The sequence below is a fragment of the Cyprinodon variegatus genome, unplaced genomic scaffold (genome assembly GCF_000732505.1).
Source record: "Cyprinodon variegatus isolate N-32 unplaced genomic scaffold, C_variegatus-1.0 Scaffold736, whole genome shotgun sequence".
Taxonomy (NCBI): domain Eukaryota; kingdom Metazoa; phylum Chordata; class Actinopteri; order Cyprinodontiformes; family Cyprinodontidae; genus Cyprinodon; species Cyprinodon variegatus.
Window position 1 is genome coordinate 297,807 of NW_015151189.1, and position 19,028 is coordinate 316,834.

Here is a 19,028-nt window from a genome sequence, read left to right on the forward strand (position 1 = left end):
AAAATATCGGATCGGTGCATCCCTAATACAGAATAAGCAATTTATGGCCATAATATCCAGAGTGCATCCAAAAGTTGCAGGACAGCGACACTGCAGGATGGGGGTTGCAGGAAACCAGCCCACAACTATATGATGGTGAGCATTTTAATAGAAAGCTGATTGGAAGGAGAAACTATGGTAGATGTAAAACGGACAAGAAACACAAATAACCACAACTTGAGAGGACTGAAGTAAATCATTAAAACTTTTGGTTCTAATTTTCGATTAAACCTAATTAAATTAATTAACAGCCATAAGCATTAAAAAAGAACAAATGCATGGTTAAAATCATTTCTCTGTATAAAATAACCATGTTAAACAAAAACATTTTGGTTTAGAAAAAAAAACAAATCGAACTTTTAGTAGATGTTTTAATTATTGCAAAGCACTTGTACTTGTTATGCTCTCTCTGCTTTTTCTCATAGCAACTTCATCTGGTCTGTTCCTTTTTGGCTATGACACTATCCTGGAGAGAAATATCAGCTGTGCTGCTGCCATCAACAGCTTTGTTTAAAGATGTTGGAGCTTGGCTTGTTTTTCAGTGTAGTCCTGTTTCTCTGACTGTGGCTGGCTGGATGTGCTCTCTTCATCCTCTGACATGGGAGCTGGCTCGGAGCTCGTCTGCTTGGCTGTGTGTTTCTTGGACGGGGCCGCCTTAGAAGCTGGTTGACAGTTGCCTTTTGTATCTATGCTTTTTTTTTTCTATGTCTGCTTCTGTCTCCTTGAATCCTAGTCTGCCTCTGCAGTTGGCCACTCACACTTAGCTTGGTTCTGCTGGAGGTTATTTTTCCTCTCCACTGTCACTACAAGCATGCTTGGTGTGAGGGATTACTTTTGAGTTAATGAGACAATGCAATCAACTTGTTTTCCTTAAATAGTAAACTTTGAATCAATCTGACGGTATGATCTGGTTGAATTGTCTCTATAAAGTGCTTTGAGATGACGCGTTGTGAGTTGGTGCTACATGAATAAAATGAATTGAATTACTTACAAACTGTTGAAGCGCCGCCCTGCAGGCAGCATAGCAGTACTGCACCCAGCGCACAAAACACTGGAGCTTTTCTCTTTTTCATCCAAGGAGTCCAGGCTTGCTTTCCAGACATCTTCCATGCACTATGCCCTGAAAAACACAACAAATAATGATTAGAGGGTAATTTACATACTACGTAAAACATGAGCACAGGTGATCTCACTGGATGAAACGAAAACACCAGCACCAAAAAACTCACGATACAACGGGGGGAAAAAACACAACATTCATCTAAAAAGGCAGCCCTGAGCTCATACTTGCAACATTCTGTCAGCTCAGATCCATCTTGTATGTGCAAGAACAAAAACAGACTGCCATTAATGCAACCCAGGTGAAGTGGTTGCAACCTGCAGCACCCTCAGCAGCCAAAAAATCCAGACACAAACAAAGCCTTTCTTTTCTCTCAGCCCCCATTTCTCTGCCTTCACCCGCAATCCAGCCTGCACTCATCAAAGGGGCGCCCTCATTCAACGGGCCGTAACCTGAAGCCTCTGCCTTCCCGCTCAGGTGTAACCGATACAGGTAGAGGGGCTTAAAAGGAGGAAGGAGGGAGGGAAGACGAGAAGGGGGGAAACACATAGGCTGCATTCACGAGCTGGGACAAAGAGCAACTACTGATGGGAGAAGGGGCTGGAGAAGGGGGAATGTATAACCCAGCAGTAATGGATATGTTAAGGGTAGAGAGAACAGATTATATTGGGAGTAATAGCCAGTATATGAACAGTTCATGCTCAGAGGAGAGCTTTTTTCTCTCTTGTCGTTAAGGCCAAGTTTCCCAAATTCTTTCCTGTCAGGTTAAACTAACAACTTCCCGTCAGGATGAGGGGGGGTGGTCCTGCAAAAGTGAACCTCTCTCTTTTTCTCCCCTTTCTCTTACAAACATACAGCAAATGCCCCTGAGCATGATCGACTGTCCTCTAATAGTGGAACCAGAACACAACTTACATATTTATCCTATTAATGCAGGAGGACGATTAATGGAGCTCCCTTGAACAGGCTTTTTATTTGTGGGGGCAAAGCTGGAGAAAAAGTTAGTGGAAACTCTTACAGCTCACCTTCATCATCTAATGGGAGCAGTAAAAAAGGTTTCGCTGCCAGGCACATTTATTGAAAATGAGCAAAGGAGGCGGCTAATGGAAAAACAGCTCCCAATGTCTGCAACTGCTAAACCAGACCACACATTGCTCTGCAGAAACTTAACTGCTTACTATGAATGTGTAAACAACTTTAGATGAATTCTGACGTTAATGGCAACAGCCAGCCACACGCATGAAAACACAATGTAGGGTGTTGAAATTTACGGCAACTTTCGACAGCTTTTTTGTATTATACAGTGGAAATATTAAAGTTTTTTTTTTTTTTTTCTTGTTGGTTGGAAAGTAGCATTAAGAATCGGTGCAAAAGTAACTAGCCAGTAGAAATAACTCTGACCCTATGGTGTAAGGGAAAAAAANAAAAAAAAAAAAAAAACACACATACAAGACTAAGAAAAGGTTTAAAGACTTTTGAATGTGAAGATATAACTAACTTTGTCGACACTGATTCTTTATTAGAAACTAATACAAAGTTAAAACAGGAGCAAGAAACATAAAAAAAAAAAGATCTGCAACAAATTTTAAGGTGGTAAACAGGTGTACTATTACCAATAAAACAAAAAACATTAATTATAAAATAATTTACCCAACGTCCTTCATTGATGCAGTTGATAAACGAGGAACTGATTCCAGCTCTTTATACAAAGCTTCTTTTTATTTTCAGTCCTCCCATGGTGGCTATATGAGCCCCTCCAAATTGCCTCTTCATTCAATTCTATTTCAAACAAACTTCTGCTGCCAGACATATAAAACAGTTCCCCTCCTGTGATGAAGCCAGAAAATCTTTCCTTCTGGCATGAGTTATTCTGCACCAGGTGTTTAGAGAGACTAAATGTACAGGGCACTGGGAAGGGGAGGAGATATGGTGAGCTATCCCGTAATTAAAAAAAAGGAAGAAATTACCAATTAGAATGAGAAAATCAATGACTAAGGAAGCTTTGTTAAAATTGAACAGTTAGATTTGAAAGAATAAATATTTAAAAAATTGACAGTAAGTTAAATGAGTTAATTACACACAAAGTGATGAGTTTTAATTGTTTATTACCATTCATTTTTAAGCCTTAGGTTTAGAGTGATGAAAACCTATTATTCTGTTTTTGTTGAAATTTGAGCTTTACATCAGAGCAATAAAAAAAAAAGCAAAAAAATCTAAATACAGTATAGGGATGCACCGATCCACTTTTTTCACCTCCGATACCATACTGATATTTGAAGTTTAATGTCGGCCGATACCGATATCAAAAACGGTACTGAATTATTAGCTAAAAAATGGTTTTATTGTGTGAAAAAAAAAAAAAACTGGGATCTTTCTTCTGAGCATATGATTTGACTTCCCTTTTCTTAAAAAAATATAAATCTCATTTATTTAACAACTGTGCACAAAATCTTAAACCAAAAGTTCTCTGACTTGGTCAACATGTAAAAAAAAAAGTGTCATTATCATTATCAAGTATAATCTCTGTGACTTCTTCTGGTCTGTTCCTTTTTGGCTGTGACACTATCCTGGAGAGAAATATCAGCTGTGCTGCTGCCATCAACAGCTTTGTTTAAAGTTGTTGGAGCTCGGCTTGTTTTTCAGTGTAGTCCTGTTTCTCTGACTGTGGCTGGCTGGATGTGCTCTCTTCATCCTCTGACATATGAGCTGGCTCGGAGCTCGTCTGCTTGGCTGTGTGTTTCTTGGACGGGGCCGCCTTAGAAGCTGGTTGACAGTTGCCTTTTGTATCTATACTTTTTTTCTATGTCTGCTTCTGTCTCCTTGAATCCTAGTCTGCCTCTGCAGTTGGCCACTCAAACTTAGCTTGGTTCTGCTGGAGGTTATTTCCTATTAAAAGGGAGTTTTCCTCTCCACTGTCACTACAAGCATGCTTGGTGTGAGGGGTTGCTTTTGAGTTAATGAGACAATGCAATCAAATTGTTTTCCTTAAATAGTAAACTTTGAATCAATCTGACGGTATGATCTGGTTGAATTGTCTTTATAAAGTGCTTTGAGATGACGTGTTGTGAGTTGGTGCTACATGAATACAATTAATTGAATTACTTACAAACTGTTGAAGCGCCGCCCTGCAGGCAGCATAGCAGTACTGCACCCAGAGCACAAAACACTGGAGCTTTTCTCTTTTTCATCCAAGGAGTCCAGGCTTGCTTTCCAGACATCTTCCATGCACTATGCCCTGAAAAACACAACAAATAATGATTAGAGGGTAATTTACATACTACGTAAAACATGAGCACAGGTGATCTCACTGGATGAAACGAAAACACCAGCACCAAAAAACTCACGATACAACGGGGGGAAAAAACACAACATTCATCTAAAAAGGCAGCCCTGAGCTCATACTTGCAACATTCTGTCAGCTCAGATCCATCTTGTATGTGCAAGAACAAAAACAGACTGCCATTAATGCAACCCAGGTGAAGTGGTTGCAACCTGCAGCACCCTCAGCAGCCAAAAAATCCAGACACAAACAAAGCCTTTCTTTTCTCTCAGCCCCCATTTCTCTGCCTTCACCCGCAATCCAGCCTGCACTCATCAAAGGGGCGCCCTCATTCAACGGGCCGTAACCTGAAGCCTCTGCCTTCCCGCTCAGGTGTAACCGATACAGGTAGAGGGGCTTAAAAGGAGGAAGGAGGGAGGGAAGACGAGAAGGGGGGAAACACATAGGCTGCATTCACGAGCTGGGACAAAGAGCAACTACTGATGGGAGAAGGGGCTGGAGAAGGGGGAATGTATAACCCAGCAGTAATGGATATGTTAAGGGTAGAGAGAACAGATTATATTGGGAGTAATAGCCAGTATATGAACAGTTCATGCTCAGAGGAGAGCTTTTTTCTCTCTTGTCGTTAAGGCCAAGTTTCCCAAATTCTTTCCTGTCAGGTTAAACTAACAACTTCCCGTCAGGATGAGGGGGGGTGGTCCTGCAAAAGTGAACCTCTCTCTTTTTCTCCCCTTTCTCTTACAAACATACAGCAAATGCCCCTGAGCATGATCGACTGTCCTCTAATAGTGGAACCAGAACACAACTTACATATTTATCCTATTAATGCAGGAGGACGATTAATGGAGCTCCCTTGAACAGGCTTTTTATTTGTGGGGGCAAAGCTGGAGAAAAAGTTAGTGGAAACTCTTACAGCTCACCTTCATCATCTAATGGGAGCAGTAAAAAAGGTTTCGCTGCCAGGCACATTTATTGAAAATGAGCAAAGGAGGCGGCTAATGGAAAAACAGCTCCCAATGTCTGCAACTGCTAAACCAGACCACACATTGCTCTGCAGAAACTTAACTGCTTACTATGAATGTGTAAACAACTTTAGATGAATTCTGACGTTAATGGCAACAGCCAGCCACACGCATGAAAACACAATGTAGGGTGTTGAAATTTACGGCAACTTTCGACAGCTTTTTTGTATTATACAGTGGAAATATTAAAGTTTTTTTTTTTTTTTTCTTGTTGGTTGGAAAGTAGCATTAAGAATCGGTGCAAAAGTAACTAGCCAGTAGAAATAACTCTGACCCTATGGTGTAAGGGAAAAAAACACTTGAACTTGTGTTTATTTATTGAAATCAATCAAACTGGGCTTGCATGTTGCTGAGTCCAGAGCGCAGAAATAGAAGGCGAGAACTTCTAAAATGCGCATTAAGAAAACGGTGAATTCTGTGAGGCAGACTTTCCAAGCAGCCCACTTGCTTTTAGTTTGAGCTAATCATAGTACTGATTTTTTTTTCTTAGGTAATTCAGGGTGCGTACATTAGGATGTGATTTTGTTTTTTCTTTGCTATTTCAAAATCGATACAGTCAGTTTTCGATCTTTTAATAATAAAGGTGGTGCACCAGCATCATAGGCAGCATCTGAAATGCCTGGTGGATGAAAATTAAAGCACAGCATGAACTCAATCCAGCTTAGGGAACAATGGAGTCTTTGCTGAGTGTAAAGAAACATTGTTTATGACAGTCCGATATTGAAGGCACATGGCTTAAACTGTCTGAACAACACAAATCAAAATCTGTTATAAGCTTTTACTTCTAATGACAGCCTGCCTAGTTAATTGCCAAAATACCATCTAAATCATTAACACACTTAAAAGATAAGACAGTTTATATTCTTGAAGAAAAACTATTGAAATTATTAGCACACTTAATCTTACCATTCCTACATCAGGTACTACATAAATTAAGTGCTTCGCTGCACAAGAAACAACTAATTATATTAATAGGTAGCATTTAAGTTTGGGCAATATTTAATTACAATATAAATAACTAAATAATTCTATTTAATTTGACGATGATATGAAATTTCCAGTCAATATGCATTACACTCTATATACAACATTTGTCACTGACTTTTTGGGTTTTTATGTGTTTTGTTGTGCAAATATTTCCTAAATGGTATATTGGATGAGTTTTATTAGCATTGCAAACTTCATGGCAACTGTTGTGGACATTCTCGGCAGTCTTTCTGAGGCTTTTATGCTGTTTATATCAATATCAAAAGTATATCCTATCAACCAATATTAGGAAATATATACTACGAATGGCAGTTTTCTGCATTCGTAGCAGTAAGTTTTAACAATTTGCTTGGTTAGTCACCTGATGTGTAAAAAATGTACAACAAAAATGTATATTTCTTTTTCTATCAGTTAATGTATCAAATGATTAAGTTCCACTAACAATTTAACTCCATCTAGATCAGTAAACCTGTACATAAAGTGATTTATGGACAAAATACAACAATAGCATTGTTAGCTTTTAGGCTAAGCTAGTTCATTGGTAGCTATAGCACATTTCAGCGAGAAGAAAGCTGAAAGTGCTGTACATGAAATGAACATAAGAAAAGTAAAACACACTGAGAAAAGTACAATAATAATGATAATCACAGGGGAAGAAAACATGCACCATAAACTTTCACTAGTTACTGCTAGTAACAGGAAAAGTGACTGTTTTGCTAACAGCTAACATGGTCAGTAACATGAAGCATTTCTATTTTTGATAGAATCTTTAAAGTTATTTTAAATAAATATTAGCATACTTATATTGATAGTTAGGGCATAATCTATATTGACAAAAACATAACTGTACTAGTTTATGTAAAAAATTAAAGCAAAACGCTGCCATTAGCCTGCATCTCTGGTTAGTTAAAGCTCTCTTTTCTTACAACAGAAACATTTTATCTATGGTTTTGTCATTGATACCACCTAATCAATTTAGTAACATGTTTTTAAATAAATGATCAGTAAAAAACTGAAATTATTTTTGTTTTGTGTTGTTTTTAGCAGCAGGCAGTACTGCTACTTACTACTGCTAGCAGCTAGCCTGCTCAGTTAGCATTTGAGCTATTGCTAGTTGCACAATCTAACTTTTTTTTATGAGAAGGATCGGTCAATTTCTTTTAATTTCACACTGCCCAGTTTTTATATTCAAAGAAACAAGAAAATGCATTATTAGCTTGCGTCGCTAAAAACAACTAACCATATCGAATGCCCTACTTTTATATGAAATACAACAATATTCAACCGGTCAGGTTTTCTTTCATTAGTTGATGTTTCGCTCTTTATTTGTGAATTAAAAGACTTTAAGCCTTTAAGTTAATTTACAATTTGATGTTTCACTACCTTCTGAAAACTTGAAGGTAATCTTTTGAGTTTTCTTGTTAGTTTCATTTTTCCAGACTAAGAAGGAGTCACCATAACCTGAAAAACAATGATGCTTTCTGCAGCTCTCTAGATAAACCATCACAGATTTGTTCCCTCTGATTCACTCTCTTTTCCAAAGTTAGGCCCATCAGTAGCGGGCTTACTCTGTAAACAAACAGCAAACATGCTTGGTTCCAGGAGGCAGCGGAGCTGAAGGCCTGTGGCTTCTGTGGCTGTTTGTAGTATGGACACAACTCCGGACAGCTGGCTGTGCATGTGTATGGAGCACCTGTTGCAGCTGCAAGAGTCAATAAGTGTAAACCACACTGAACCACCAGCCAAGTGGAACCACAACAGGATGTATGCTACCAAGCTGTGCAATATCTGTTCCGCTTGTTACATATATTAAACAAAAATGACAAGAAGAGAAAGAAAATGAGAGAGAGATAACGCTTTCGGTATAAGCAGGCCCCTCAGATACCATCAGTCCCTAAAAGGCAGCCCTGTTCCTCTGAGCCTGTCTTTCTGATTCATAAATCAGCTGGGTCCACTGTTTGCTTTGCCTCAAGATGAAAAGTTGGCTTGACATCTATGTCCAAGTTTTTCCATCTATCCCTCCCAGAGAGGACACAGACATCCAGGCAGAAGAGCCTCCTACGCATCAGGCTCACTGATAAAACACAGACCATCCACCCAGACAGCTCCACTAAATTAGCATCCAGCTCATGTTAGTATAACACGACTGTTTTGTTTTAGCTTCAACACTAAAGACACAGCTGAATGACAAAGCTCTTAATTCTAGCCTAATAACGAAGACAGATAAAGAATTTCTACTAGAGAAATCACCAGTTGCTTTGAATGCTGTCCTAACATTAATAAGTCATAGATTTTCATCAAGCACAGTTAGTTTATTTTAGTGGTAGCTTTTTTTGGTTTTAATAAAAATCTTAAATTACAGAAATAACCACTTAGCCAGGGTAATTATGTGCTCTCATACTTTTTGGCATTATTAAACCCCTTTATTTGAGAAGTTCCTATGGTGAGGTAAGTGGAGGTTGTAGGTCTATCATGGCCACTTGTAGCACACAACTTTCATACAGGTACACAAAAACAACAAAATTCTTTTTTCATCTTGAACTTTGGCTAAGAAATAAGTTCAGAAACGACCAACCAATGTGTTTTCATGGTTTAAAGGTTCATAGAGAGGCATGAGGTGGTTACTGGTATCAAGATCTATCAAGATTTTTAAAAGTTGTGATTTCAAAACCTCTACAATGAACATTTTGTTAATTGATTATTTATTTCCTGAGATCTCTGACAAAGACACACATACTTTCCCTCCTTCCACTATCTTCCTTTCAGTTGGCTGAAAGAAGGCAGTTTAGTCACGATTTAAAGGAAGCCAAATCCAGCTGTTAGAAAAGTTTCTGCTCTTAAAAAAGCAGAATTATAGTGGGGGAAAAAGGGGTGCAGCACACATCTATAATTCTCAATAACATTACACTGTTTTCAAACTGACCAGATGCCTGTAGCAGGGAATATTCATAGGAGATTTCAATAATTAACAAACATAACAATAATAGTATAGCTATTAATGTTATGTCTAGTCTAGAACCCAAGGAAAGAGGCAGAGAACATAAATGGTATTGTAGAGGTAATTGTAAATAGACTTTAAGAAAAGGCAATATGAGGGACTAACAGACAATACATTTTAAAAATACAAAGCTATGATGCATGTTTAACAATAGTCATGCTATTGGATCAGATAGCCCAACTGATTATCTAGCTAATATAATCATATAATATTCCCTTTTTTTAGGGGTCACATACTTGGAAAAGCTTTTAGGTCTTCACAGCATGGCTGAAATTTCAACCCAGGTTCCCTAAATAATAATAATAAATATTAAATGTGCTCCTGAAAAGGTAATCAGAATTTAACAATTTAATACCAGCTCAAGTCTATTCCTAAAAAAAGATTTTGCAATGACCGCCATGTTGGATTTTTAGTCAAAACATTCACTTCAATTTCGGCCCCATTTAGAATAGCTGTAATCCTCACATTCAGGTCCAGCTAATCTTGTGACAACCCCACAGAATACTTAATAATCAATAACTGCTTACAAACACACTATATAAATTTTAGAAAAAAATCCAATTGGATTGACCCTCGCTGTTGAAGCAGGTGACTTCAAGGCGAGATACAAAGGTTTCAAAAAAGAAAAAAGCCTTATAACTCCAGGATCTTTAGATGATGGCATAACCTTATTAACCACAACTTGCATGACTATGACCCAGAGAGATAAACCCCAAAAACATGGTCAGTTAGAAGACAATAGGATGCAGTATTTGTAGTGTGCAGGCATGTATCATAGCTATGCAAGTGCCTTTTGTGATGATGTGCCAGAGAGTCACTTGACAGAAGTTCATTGTGAGCATGCTAAGTAAAGACACCGATGGGACCCTGTTCCCTTGGGCCACTGCCGGTCCCATTGTCCCTATGCCTCCGTGGATAAATTCATTTTGACAACCCTGCTAATTGGATAAAACCAGAATGGAGTCTCCTCCCTGAGCTCTCACATTCCATCTGCTTTCTGGCATGGAGAAGATATGCAGGAGGGAAGGAGGTGGTGAAGAGCTTGCAGAGTTGAGAACTCCAGAAAAGTTGAGCTGCTGAATATTTATCACCTATCCCCCCCACATTTTTACGTCTTTTTACACCCGGTCCCCCCCCCCAATTTCACTCTGGAGGTTCTCCAAACACCAAAAAAGCCCCCCCTCCCCTTTAGATAAACACATGCGGTGTCAAGTGTGAGGAGTGCCGAGGGTTCAACTGCCCCGCTCGAGGCCTAACCCCACAATGCTGAGCTGCATAGCTGCCATGCGGGAGGCTGGTTGCCCCTGGCGACGCTAACAGGCAGAACGCACCTTAATAGAGTGGAGAGTCATTGTAAAGCAGTGAGCCGGTGCATGGACAAAGACCCCGCAGACCCCTGGAGAAAAGGGAGACGCTGCTCTGAAGGGTCCAGGGAAGAGCTGATGGGCCCTGCTCAATGACCAAAGAGAAGAGAAGGGGGGGATCGGTGGCAGAGAGAGAGGTCTGAGAGTGGAGAGTTTGTGGAAGAAGAAGGGTAGATGTCGTGGGGTGGTCACTGCCTTTATCGATTGATGTGAAATGGTTAAAAGGGGTTTATTAAAGGAGCAGTAGCAGGGGCGGCGACTGGGAAAGCCGAACAGCAGCGCAAATTAATATAGAGGACATCAACAGGCGGGCGAGCGGGAGGAGAGAGCAGGGCCTTGTCAATGAGAGGGAGTGTTTGTGAGGGTGTCCCAGCATATTTTCCCTCACTCTGTCAATCTGGTTGCTGGCCTCTCGGTCCTCGCCTGGGATTCGTGCCGAGTGTCGCGCGATGAGACGGGTGCTGAGGTAGCTTAACAAATCAGCACCCCACCCCGTTCACCATCTGCCTCATTAACAGGAGATAGACATCCGATAGAGAAACAACAACAAACCCTTTTCACTTTACTTAACCGCCCATGAGTTCTTCTTCAGAGATCACACTTTAAAAGAAAAAAAAAACTCAAAGCAAACATTTCATTTTGCATTTCTAAACAAAATTCGATTTATTTTGCAAAAAATCGCAACTACAGACAAATGTAACAGAAAACATTCATTGATAATTTATCAAACCATTTTTTTCTCTACAAGCCACAAACCTACCCTTAAGTGGTGTAGAGGTACCAATACTTATACAGAGCTGAAGAAGGATATGTAAGTACTCTACTCCAGGGATCTAAAGGTTAAGGCTTTTAATTTACTCCTTTTAAACACAATTACCCTCTCTGTAGATTCAGATAAGGATTGTTTGTTGAGCTCATTATTAGCTCTCCAACAGAGAGCTATTGACCTTTTTTAACCTTCATACCACGTAGTCATTGTGCACGACGGTGGATACACTTTGAAAGTCATCCAGCCTCCTTTAAGTTCCACCTGTTTTAAACTTCTTAGTCATTTCTCTGCAAATGCAGCCATATACTAGTTCAATAATGATGAATAAATTAAATCAGTTCTTGAATGTTTCTCATCTTTAAGAGTGGCTAAAGAGAAATGGTCCTCTCTTTCAAGTAATATTTTAACATAAGGGATCAACAGCATTATACTTACTGTCAAGGGACTATTAGGGTAGCCACAAGTTGTTGCATTGCTTATTTAACTAAAAATAATATAAATGTATTGCTTTCTCCAATAAGTAGGTGTACTAGAATTAAGATTGGGATTTTCCAGAAACTTTAAGTGCTTTTGAGGTTCACTCTGCTAACCTAACCCTATTGCATTAAAATTGTAATTTAATTTAAGACATTTTTAATTCTCTTACCTAGTGTGCTGATAATTTTTGAGGGCACTGCAAGTGACATGTAAAGCATTAGATTTACTCTTGCCAGTCAACTATAGCATCTCTTTCTCTCTTGATACAAGAGTTCTGGTTTCCAAAATATTGCAAATGAAAGAGACAGATCCAAAATTAAAATGACAGAAAGCACAGATATTTGTGTGTTGTATTGATACTATCGCGGAACCTACTAAGTTTTACCTATTAATTATCCATGGTAACAACATCTAAGCTTTGACCAAAGAATCCATTTCAAAATTCATACAAACAGTATAAATTGTGTGCAGTGTTGTTTGTAATCAAACCACTTAATCAGAAAGGGATTATAACCAGCCCATTTCTCCTTGGGTGGGTTGAATTAGTAAGAACACCAGATTAAATCAAAATGAGTAGCGCAGTATGGACTATTCTTTGATTTCTGTTGGATTCGCAATGCCTTCCTCTATTAACCAAAGTGTAGTCATTAATAAGGCAGAAAAACATTCTGGCATAACGTACACATCTAAATCATTCATCAATTCACCGCATTAGTAGAGCTTACTCCCAGCGTACATGGCTTTGCATTATTACTCTCTTAAAGTCCCGAAGAAAGATGGTTTAATAAAAAAACAACAACAAACAAATATATCATCAATAGTAGAATTTTTTCACAAATGATTAACTTTGCTACTAAGTTTAAATGTCGTTGGGTGCGGATAATGCAAGATGGAGTGGCCGCTCCCTGCAAGCAAAGACTTTCCAGGGGATAAATCCTAAATCGATTCTCAGCTATCATCTGCCTCCCCCTGGAGCCCTCCCCAGGGAGGAAGAGAATCTTAGGGAGTCTTACTTGGCAAGAAAATACTGCTCAACAGGTGGAAGGGGGGGGGACGAGTCCAACTCCCTGTTCTCATGCCTTAAAATTACACATCAAAAGCATCCCTAATGAGACTGAGACTGCCCTTTTTCAAAATACTCTCTCTAAAAGAAACACATTTATGCCTTTACTTCACAAAGTATTAACGAGCTGTTTGTCCGTCCAAGCGTTCCCTTACTCCCGCCTCTCAGACCAATCCGCCGCTAACGAGCTACAGAGCGTCTCGGGGATTAAGGGACAGGGATCTGGAAGGGGCTGCGCAGTAGAAGGAAGGCGGCGTTCAAATCAATTAGGCACAGCGCCATTTGCATAATTTAGATAACGAGGCCGAATTAACCGCGCAGAGCTAATTATGATGCCACGGTGAGCACATCCACTCACATTCTTAGGCTGGGATAGTGATGCCAATGTGCCCACTGGGGCCATGGGAACAGGATAGGATCATCACGGCCACCCAGACCTGAGAGGAGGTGCAGAAGAAGAGAAGAAGGAAAGGACTGAAGCATTTTGAAAGAGGGAGAAAAAATGAATACCATTTCAGAGCAAAATTAAAGTGAAGGATTTTACATCACTTATTGCAAAATAAAAAAGATATAATAAAAAATAAAAAAAAGCTCTAGTTAATGTGTAGTCTTTTTTGAAAAGCACATTCTTTTAGTGGGGTGCAAGCATTTTTTATCAGCCCATGATATGAAGGCATCTACTTCCTGTATCCATGAGTTTTTGAAAAAAAAAAAACAAACAGCAGTTCCTGAAGCTTCCTGAGCTGGTTGCGTTTGATCGTGCAGCCTGCACCTTTTCTTTAATCTACTTCATTGAGAAATATAAGGAAATATTTCCCAGTTGAAGTTCAATAGGTCTTTTAAATCTCATTGGACTTCAACTAGACAACCAGTCCAACCAGCTGCCAACCATGGTTTTAAATATGTGCTATATGGGCAGTTGCCCACGGCAGCAATAGGTAGGGGAGACACAACAGCAACAGATGAAAACATATTTATTATGACGCTTGTTTTCTATAACACTCAATGAAGAGTAACTGTACATTTCATCTGTGTCTCAGGTGGGGATTATAGAGGGAACATTGAAAAGACACTGAGAATTAATTTAAACTCAATGTTTACCGCACTGCAGATTTTTTAACACTCTTTAAAAATGTCAGATAAATGAAGTCAGACAAGAATAAAAAAAACAAAAAATGTGTACGAAACTAACCATAGCTAAAACATTTAACGAGGATTAAAGATTCTTTAAAGTTGTTTTTGCAATTCATTTAATTCATTTGTAACAAAAAAAAGTCTGCTTTTCATTTCTCTCACATTGCATGCTAAAGAAGAGTGTTATTACACTGCAATGAGCTAAAAATCGAGTATCTTCCCATTCCATGAGCTAAGTGTATCACTACACCCCTAAGGGTCACATATTTCATTCAACCACAACCGTTCTGTGACATGGGAGCAAGCAATTGCAGCATTACATAGTAAAAGTATACTCACAGAGGCACATAAACATGCAGACCTGAGGAAGTTTTTCCAACACCAAATGTCAACAGACAGACACACGGGCTACCACTTATCCTTGAGCCAGAGAGATAAAATACTGCCAACAATAAGGACTTTCCAAGCTGGATATACTGTACACGCAGCCTGCTCCCTGTGTGTTCCTGCATGATCAGGCAGGAGGGAGGGTACTGGATGGGTTAAAGGGGCCCCCAAACTCTTTTGGCAGCTCATGCATCAGAGTGAATGGAACCAATTATAAATCAAGAGCAATTTCTCCCCATTATTCAGCAGGAACCCAGAGAAGAAGGGGGGGAGAAGGAGAGCGAGAGTTTGCCTGGCCCTAAAACTCTCAGTGGGAGACGAGGGAAAGAAATGAAAAGCAGAGCGGGGGAAAAAATTGCTTGAAAAACAGACATGGAGCGACATTATGAAAGAGAGATAAGGAAAAGGGAGATAATATACTCTTTGCAGCTGTATGGATTACCCAAAAGCGAAAGTTATAGTAACAACAGATATATGGAAGGATCGAAGAAGCAGGAAACTGAGGCCCTAGGGCGTCAGCCATGTCTGACATGGTACAGCTGAGTCTGGCTGTAGGTTTTGAAGTGGGAGCTGTTGGGTCTGAAACAGTTTACAGGAGAAGGAAAACAGCTGGAGAAGGCTGGTTTTAAAAAAAAAAAAAAAAATGGGCCTTCAGTTTGAAAAGCCTATTTTGCGATATGCTGCAGATCCACCACTTGTCCCGTCACTCAGAGATGTATGCAGATGCCCCCAATCCTCCTCTAGAATTATCAGAAACTAAAACTTAAAGCGATGCACAGCGTTTTACAAGCAGACGGAGCCGCTCTGTCGATGGAAAATTCCAGCTCTGATAACCTCAGGGGCCCAATAAGTAAGTGATCTGGTGCCCAGTGATTTATTCTGTTGAATCATGTCTTCTCCTGCCAGTCTGACATTCTTCAATGATGAGTTTTCTCGCAAGACAATAAATCTGATTAGTGGTTAAAGACCTGGAACAGGCACAAAAAAATCCCCCTTGATGTCTTTTTGGTGTTTTTTTTATTGTTTCTGGGGAAAAGAAAACAATGTGTTGTTAATATTCCTGCTTGTACTGCTTGCTGTCAGACAGGCAAACCTTCTACGAGAGAAATTTCCCCAAATGTGAAGTGTGTCAGAGCAAACCTCGAGCCTGTGTGCAAATGATCTATTAGAGCGTCTGGGTTGCTTTTGGCTCGTAATTCGCCCCCCCCTAATCTTTGTCCAAATATCTGCTTTGCACACACTGAATTATTTGCCTACACACACAGAGCGCCTTCTTAGTGGAGTCTGGTGTTGATCAATGATCTAACGATGCAAACACAGCATTCGAAATCTGTGTGTTTGTCTGTTTGTGTACAGAGAGAGCCCAGTGTACTGCTGGAATCATTTCATTATCCAATCAAGAGCGCCTCAAGGTTTGCTTTAGGTAGTGGAACTAATCAAGTCAACTGGCTTTAAAGGTTCTGGATAATCTCCATCAAAATGGAGATTATCCAGAATTCTATCACAGATTTCTGAACACATTATATATATATGTATATTTCTTTAAAGCTGGGTGCACAATTTCTTGAATAAATTGAAAAAATATCTGAAAAGTTTTGCTTTCATGGGGAAAATGTTGATGTTCTCAAAAGCTGTACAAGGTTAGCAGAGCTGTCTCTGTAGGTTATGAAACAGAGGAACTATATTTCTAAAATTAAACCTCAATAATAATAAATATGCCTGAAAGAAATTACAGTTCACCAATGCTGCTTTTCTTATTGGTGTATCTAAAAATGTACAAAGTGCACTGAATGACAAGATAATAGGGCTTTCATGATACTAAAACGACAAACTTGGTATCAATACCCAGAACAAATACTCAATACTGTATGCCATTTTCATTAGCATGGCGATAAAAAATGCCAAATAAATAAGGGCATAAAAAGATATTTCTAATAGGGAAATAAGTGTGTAAATAAGTACAAAAAAAACAACCCAAATATAACAAATTATATTCATTTAATGTGCAAAATAATCTAGAAATATAAAATTTGCAAGCGCAACAATATACGAAACAACACTTGTACTTAGCATCAATATCATATCAAATTAGTACTATATTCAGATACTGCATTTTAGTATTTTTACTTCTTAAATTATACTTTTGACAACCCTGCAAGATACGCGGCCTCCACCTGATATAAATGATAATAGCATTCAAACTGAAAGGAAATAAAGCTCTGATATGAATCTTTTAGTATTCATTATTTCTTGTAATTACATATGTTTTAACCAGGCCTTCGTGAAAAACAAAAAAAAATGTCAAACTGTCTCTGAGATAGCATTAAATTGTTTCACAGTTTTAAATCAAAGAAAAAGACCAATTTTAAAAATCAAATTCAACCGTTGTTATGGATCTTTATCATCTACAATTAGAAATATTACAAACTTTCCCCAAAAAGGTGGTAGGTTATTACCTAAGCTGTTAAATTTCTGGTACTAATTGGTCCACCTTTCTTTAAGATGAGACCTGTAAATCATTTTCAATTATGTATTGAATTAGTAAAAAAAAAGAACCTCAAATACAGAAATATCCCACTAGACATAGGGACAAACTTTCGACAACTTAACTTGTCCACAAATTAACTCCTGATCTCATCTGTGACATTTTCTTGATGAACACCATTCATTTAATAAAATACAAAGTGTGCCTTCTTAAAAAACAACATTCAGTGTGGAAGTTTCTACTGAGGGAAGACATCTCCACTGGGTATTTTTAGCATCAGTGAGGTGTTTATGAGGGAGGCAGGAGGAAGGGAAAATGGTATAATAAGATTTAAGAGAGGAAACGATTTTCTACAAAAGAATGTCAGCTGTTCTACTTTAAACTGAGGATGAGATCCCATCAGAAAACAGGAAACTGGACTTTTTTTATAGCAGGGTTGCTCAGAAGAGTCATTTTCTGCTATGGTATGTTGGAATAGCAACTGCTGTACACCTATAAGATAAATAACTACTTGTTAACCTTATTTTCTCACACACGCTTCATTTTCTCACCCTATTGGTTAACATTTTGACCACAGCATATTTAATATAACCCCTCAAATTCTTTTTGAACTCTTCACTATCCCCTTTTTCACATCACATTCCTCCATCTTCTCATCTAGCTTCCTGGATCAAGAGAAAAGAGGTATGCAGCCCCAGGGGAAGGCGGTTTGGACTCCCAGCCACCTGCCAGTCCAGGTGTCCCTCTTAGGTTATCCAATGTCTGACTGGACATAGAACCTCTCTTTTTGGGGCCCTGACCCTACAATCTGTCAGCACCGCAGGGACTAATGCACCGTATGTCAACAGGCCAATAATGTGATCAGCAGAGGATGAAGCAGCCTTATTTGGTTATGGCTGGGCTCATAAAAATGCATCAACTCAAAGAAGAGAAACCGGAGCTTAACTTATTTTCTCTTCCCACTCAAAGTCTTGAGGTCTTCTTTTAATGCTCTAATCTTTAAACAACCGCAAAGGTGAGGGCGGATTTGAATCGAAATGACAAGTGATACATTCCAAAGCAAAGAGATGGCCTTGATTGGACGACTAACACGCGCACAGATGTGCAGCAAAAGGCCCGCAGATTCTGTCTGCAGGCTGTTATGGCTGCATAAGCATACTCGCTGTCAGAGAGATGAAAGTACGCCCTTAGGAAGGATTTTTTTTTTTCCCTTCTCTTTTGTCAATTATTGCAAATGTTACACCCACTAGGAATAACAACACTGCTTTCCAACACTGGAGTCTGAACTTCTGCATGCCAAACGTGAGATCCCAGCTCTACCAGCAGACCTTCTGCTGTTTCTTATCTGAAAAAAAAATCCTAAAACAAAGACTATTGATTTAGATCCAGATGTGGAGGCACACCAGACCAGTTATATTATCAGCTGCAGGGAGGCAAAGTGGGATAAGTAAGAACAACAACAAAAAGTGGAAAACTCACAGATTCTGTCACCAGTTACTGTTAATAAAAGTAGATTTTTATTCTCTGTGGGCTGGGAGAATTACTCTATTTAGAGAGAATGTAAAAACACAATTTTGGATTTTAATGTATTACTATGGTTATTGTTATGAAAATAAACCAAGGATTCATGCAGTTATGGCCCTAAAGCGGCTCCAATTTTAGCATTTTCTGTGTAGAATCACATCATACTCAGTCTGTTGCTGAACACTGGCGGTCAGCTGGCTGATAGAAGGCTTCATACGCTCTTCCACCAATAGCAAGAAAAAAATTCCACTTAAGATTTGCAGTGGTAAAGAGCAAAGACAGTAAAAGTGAGAGAACGAGCAAAACCTGTCAATCCTATTAGGATGTGTTATAAAACCATCAATCTCTGTTACATTGTCGCTCATCCCCCTGGGCACCTTTATTTCAGGGCTTGATTAAAAAACAAAGTTATAGTTGCTTCTTTTAAAAAAAAAAGTTT

At 39.0% G+C, this 19,028-nt stretch overlaps 1 protein-coding gene across 3 annotated transcripts in view; it reads right to left on the reverse strand.

The window, feature by feature from the left end:
* boc (BOC cell adhesion associated, oncogene regulated) overlaps positions 1-19,028 on the reverse strand; it is a 38,941-nt gene that overhangs the window by 16,988 nt on the left and 2,925 nt on the right. Inside the window, exons 1-2 of one of the 3 annotated variants that reach the window (XM_015395318.1) lie at positions 14,533-14,640; positions 4,206-4,334 (exon numbers count right to left, since the gene is read on the reverse strand). In XM_015395318.1, coding sequence (XP_015250804.1) covers positions 4,206-4,334; positions 14,533-14,548 — 145 coding nt within the window. In that variant the 5' untranslated portion in view covers positions 14,549-14,640. Of the gene's footprint in view, positions 1-1,030; positions 1,181-4,205; positions 4,335-14,532; positions 14,641-19,028 lie in introns of those variants that run through there. The other 2 variants (XM_015395319.1, XM_015395317.1) reach the window with 2 other exon arrangements.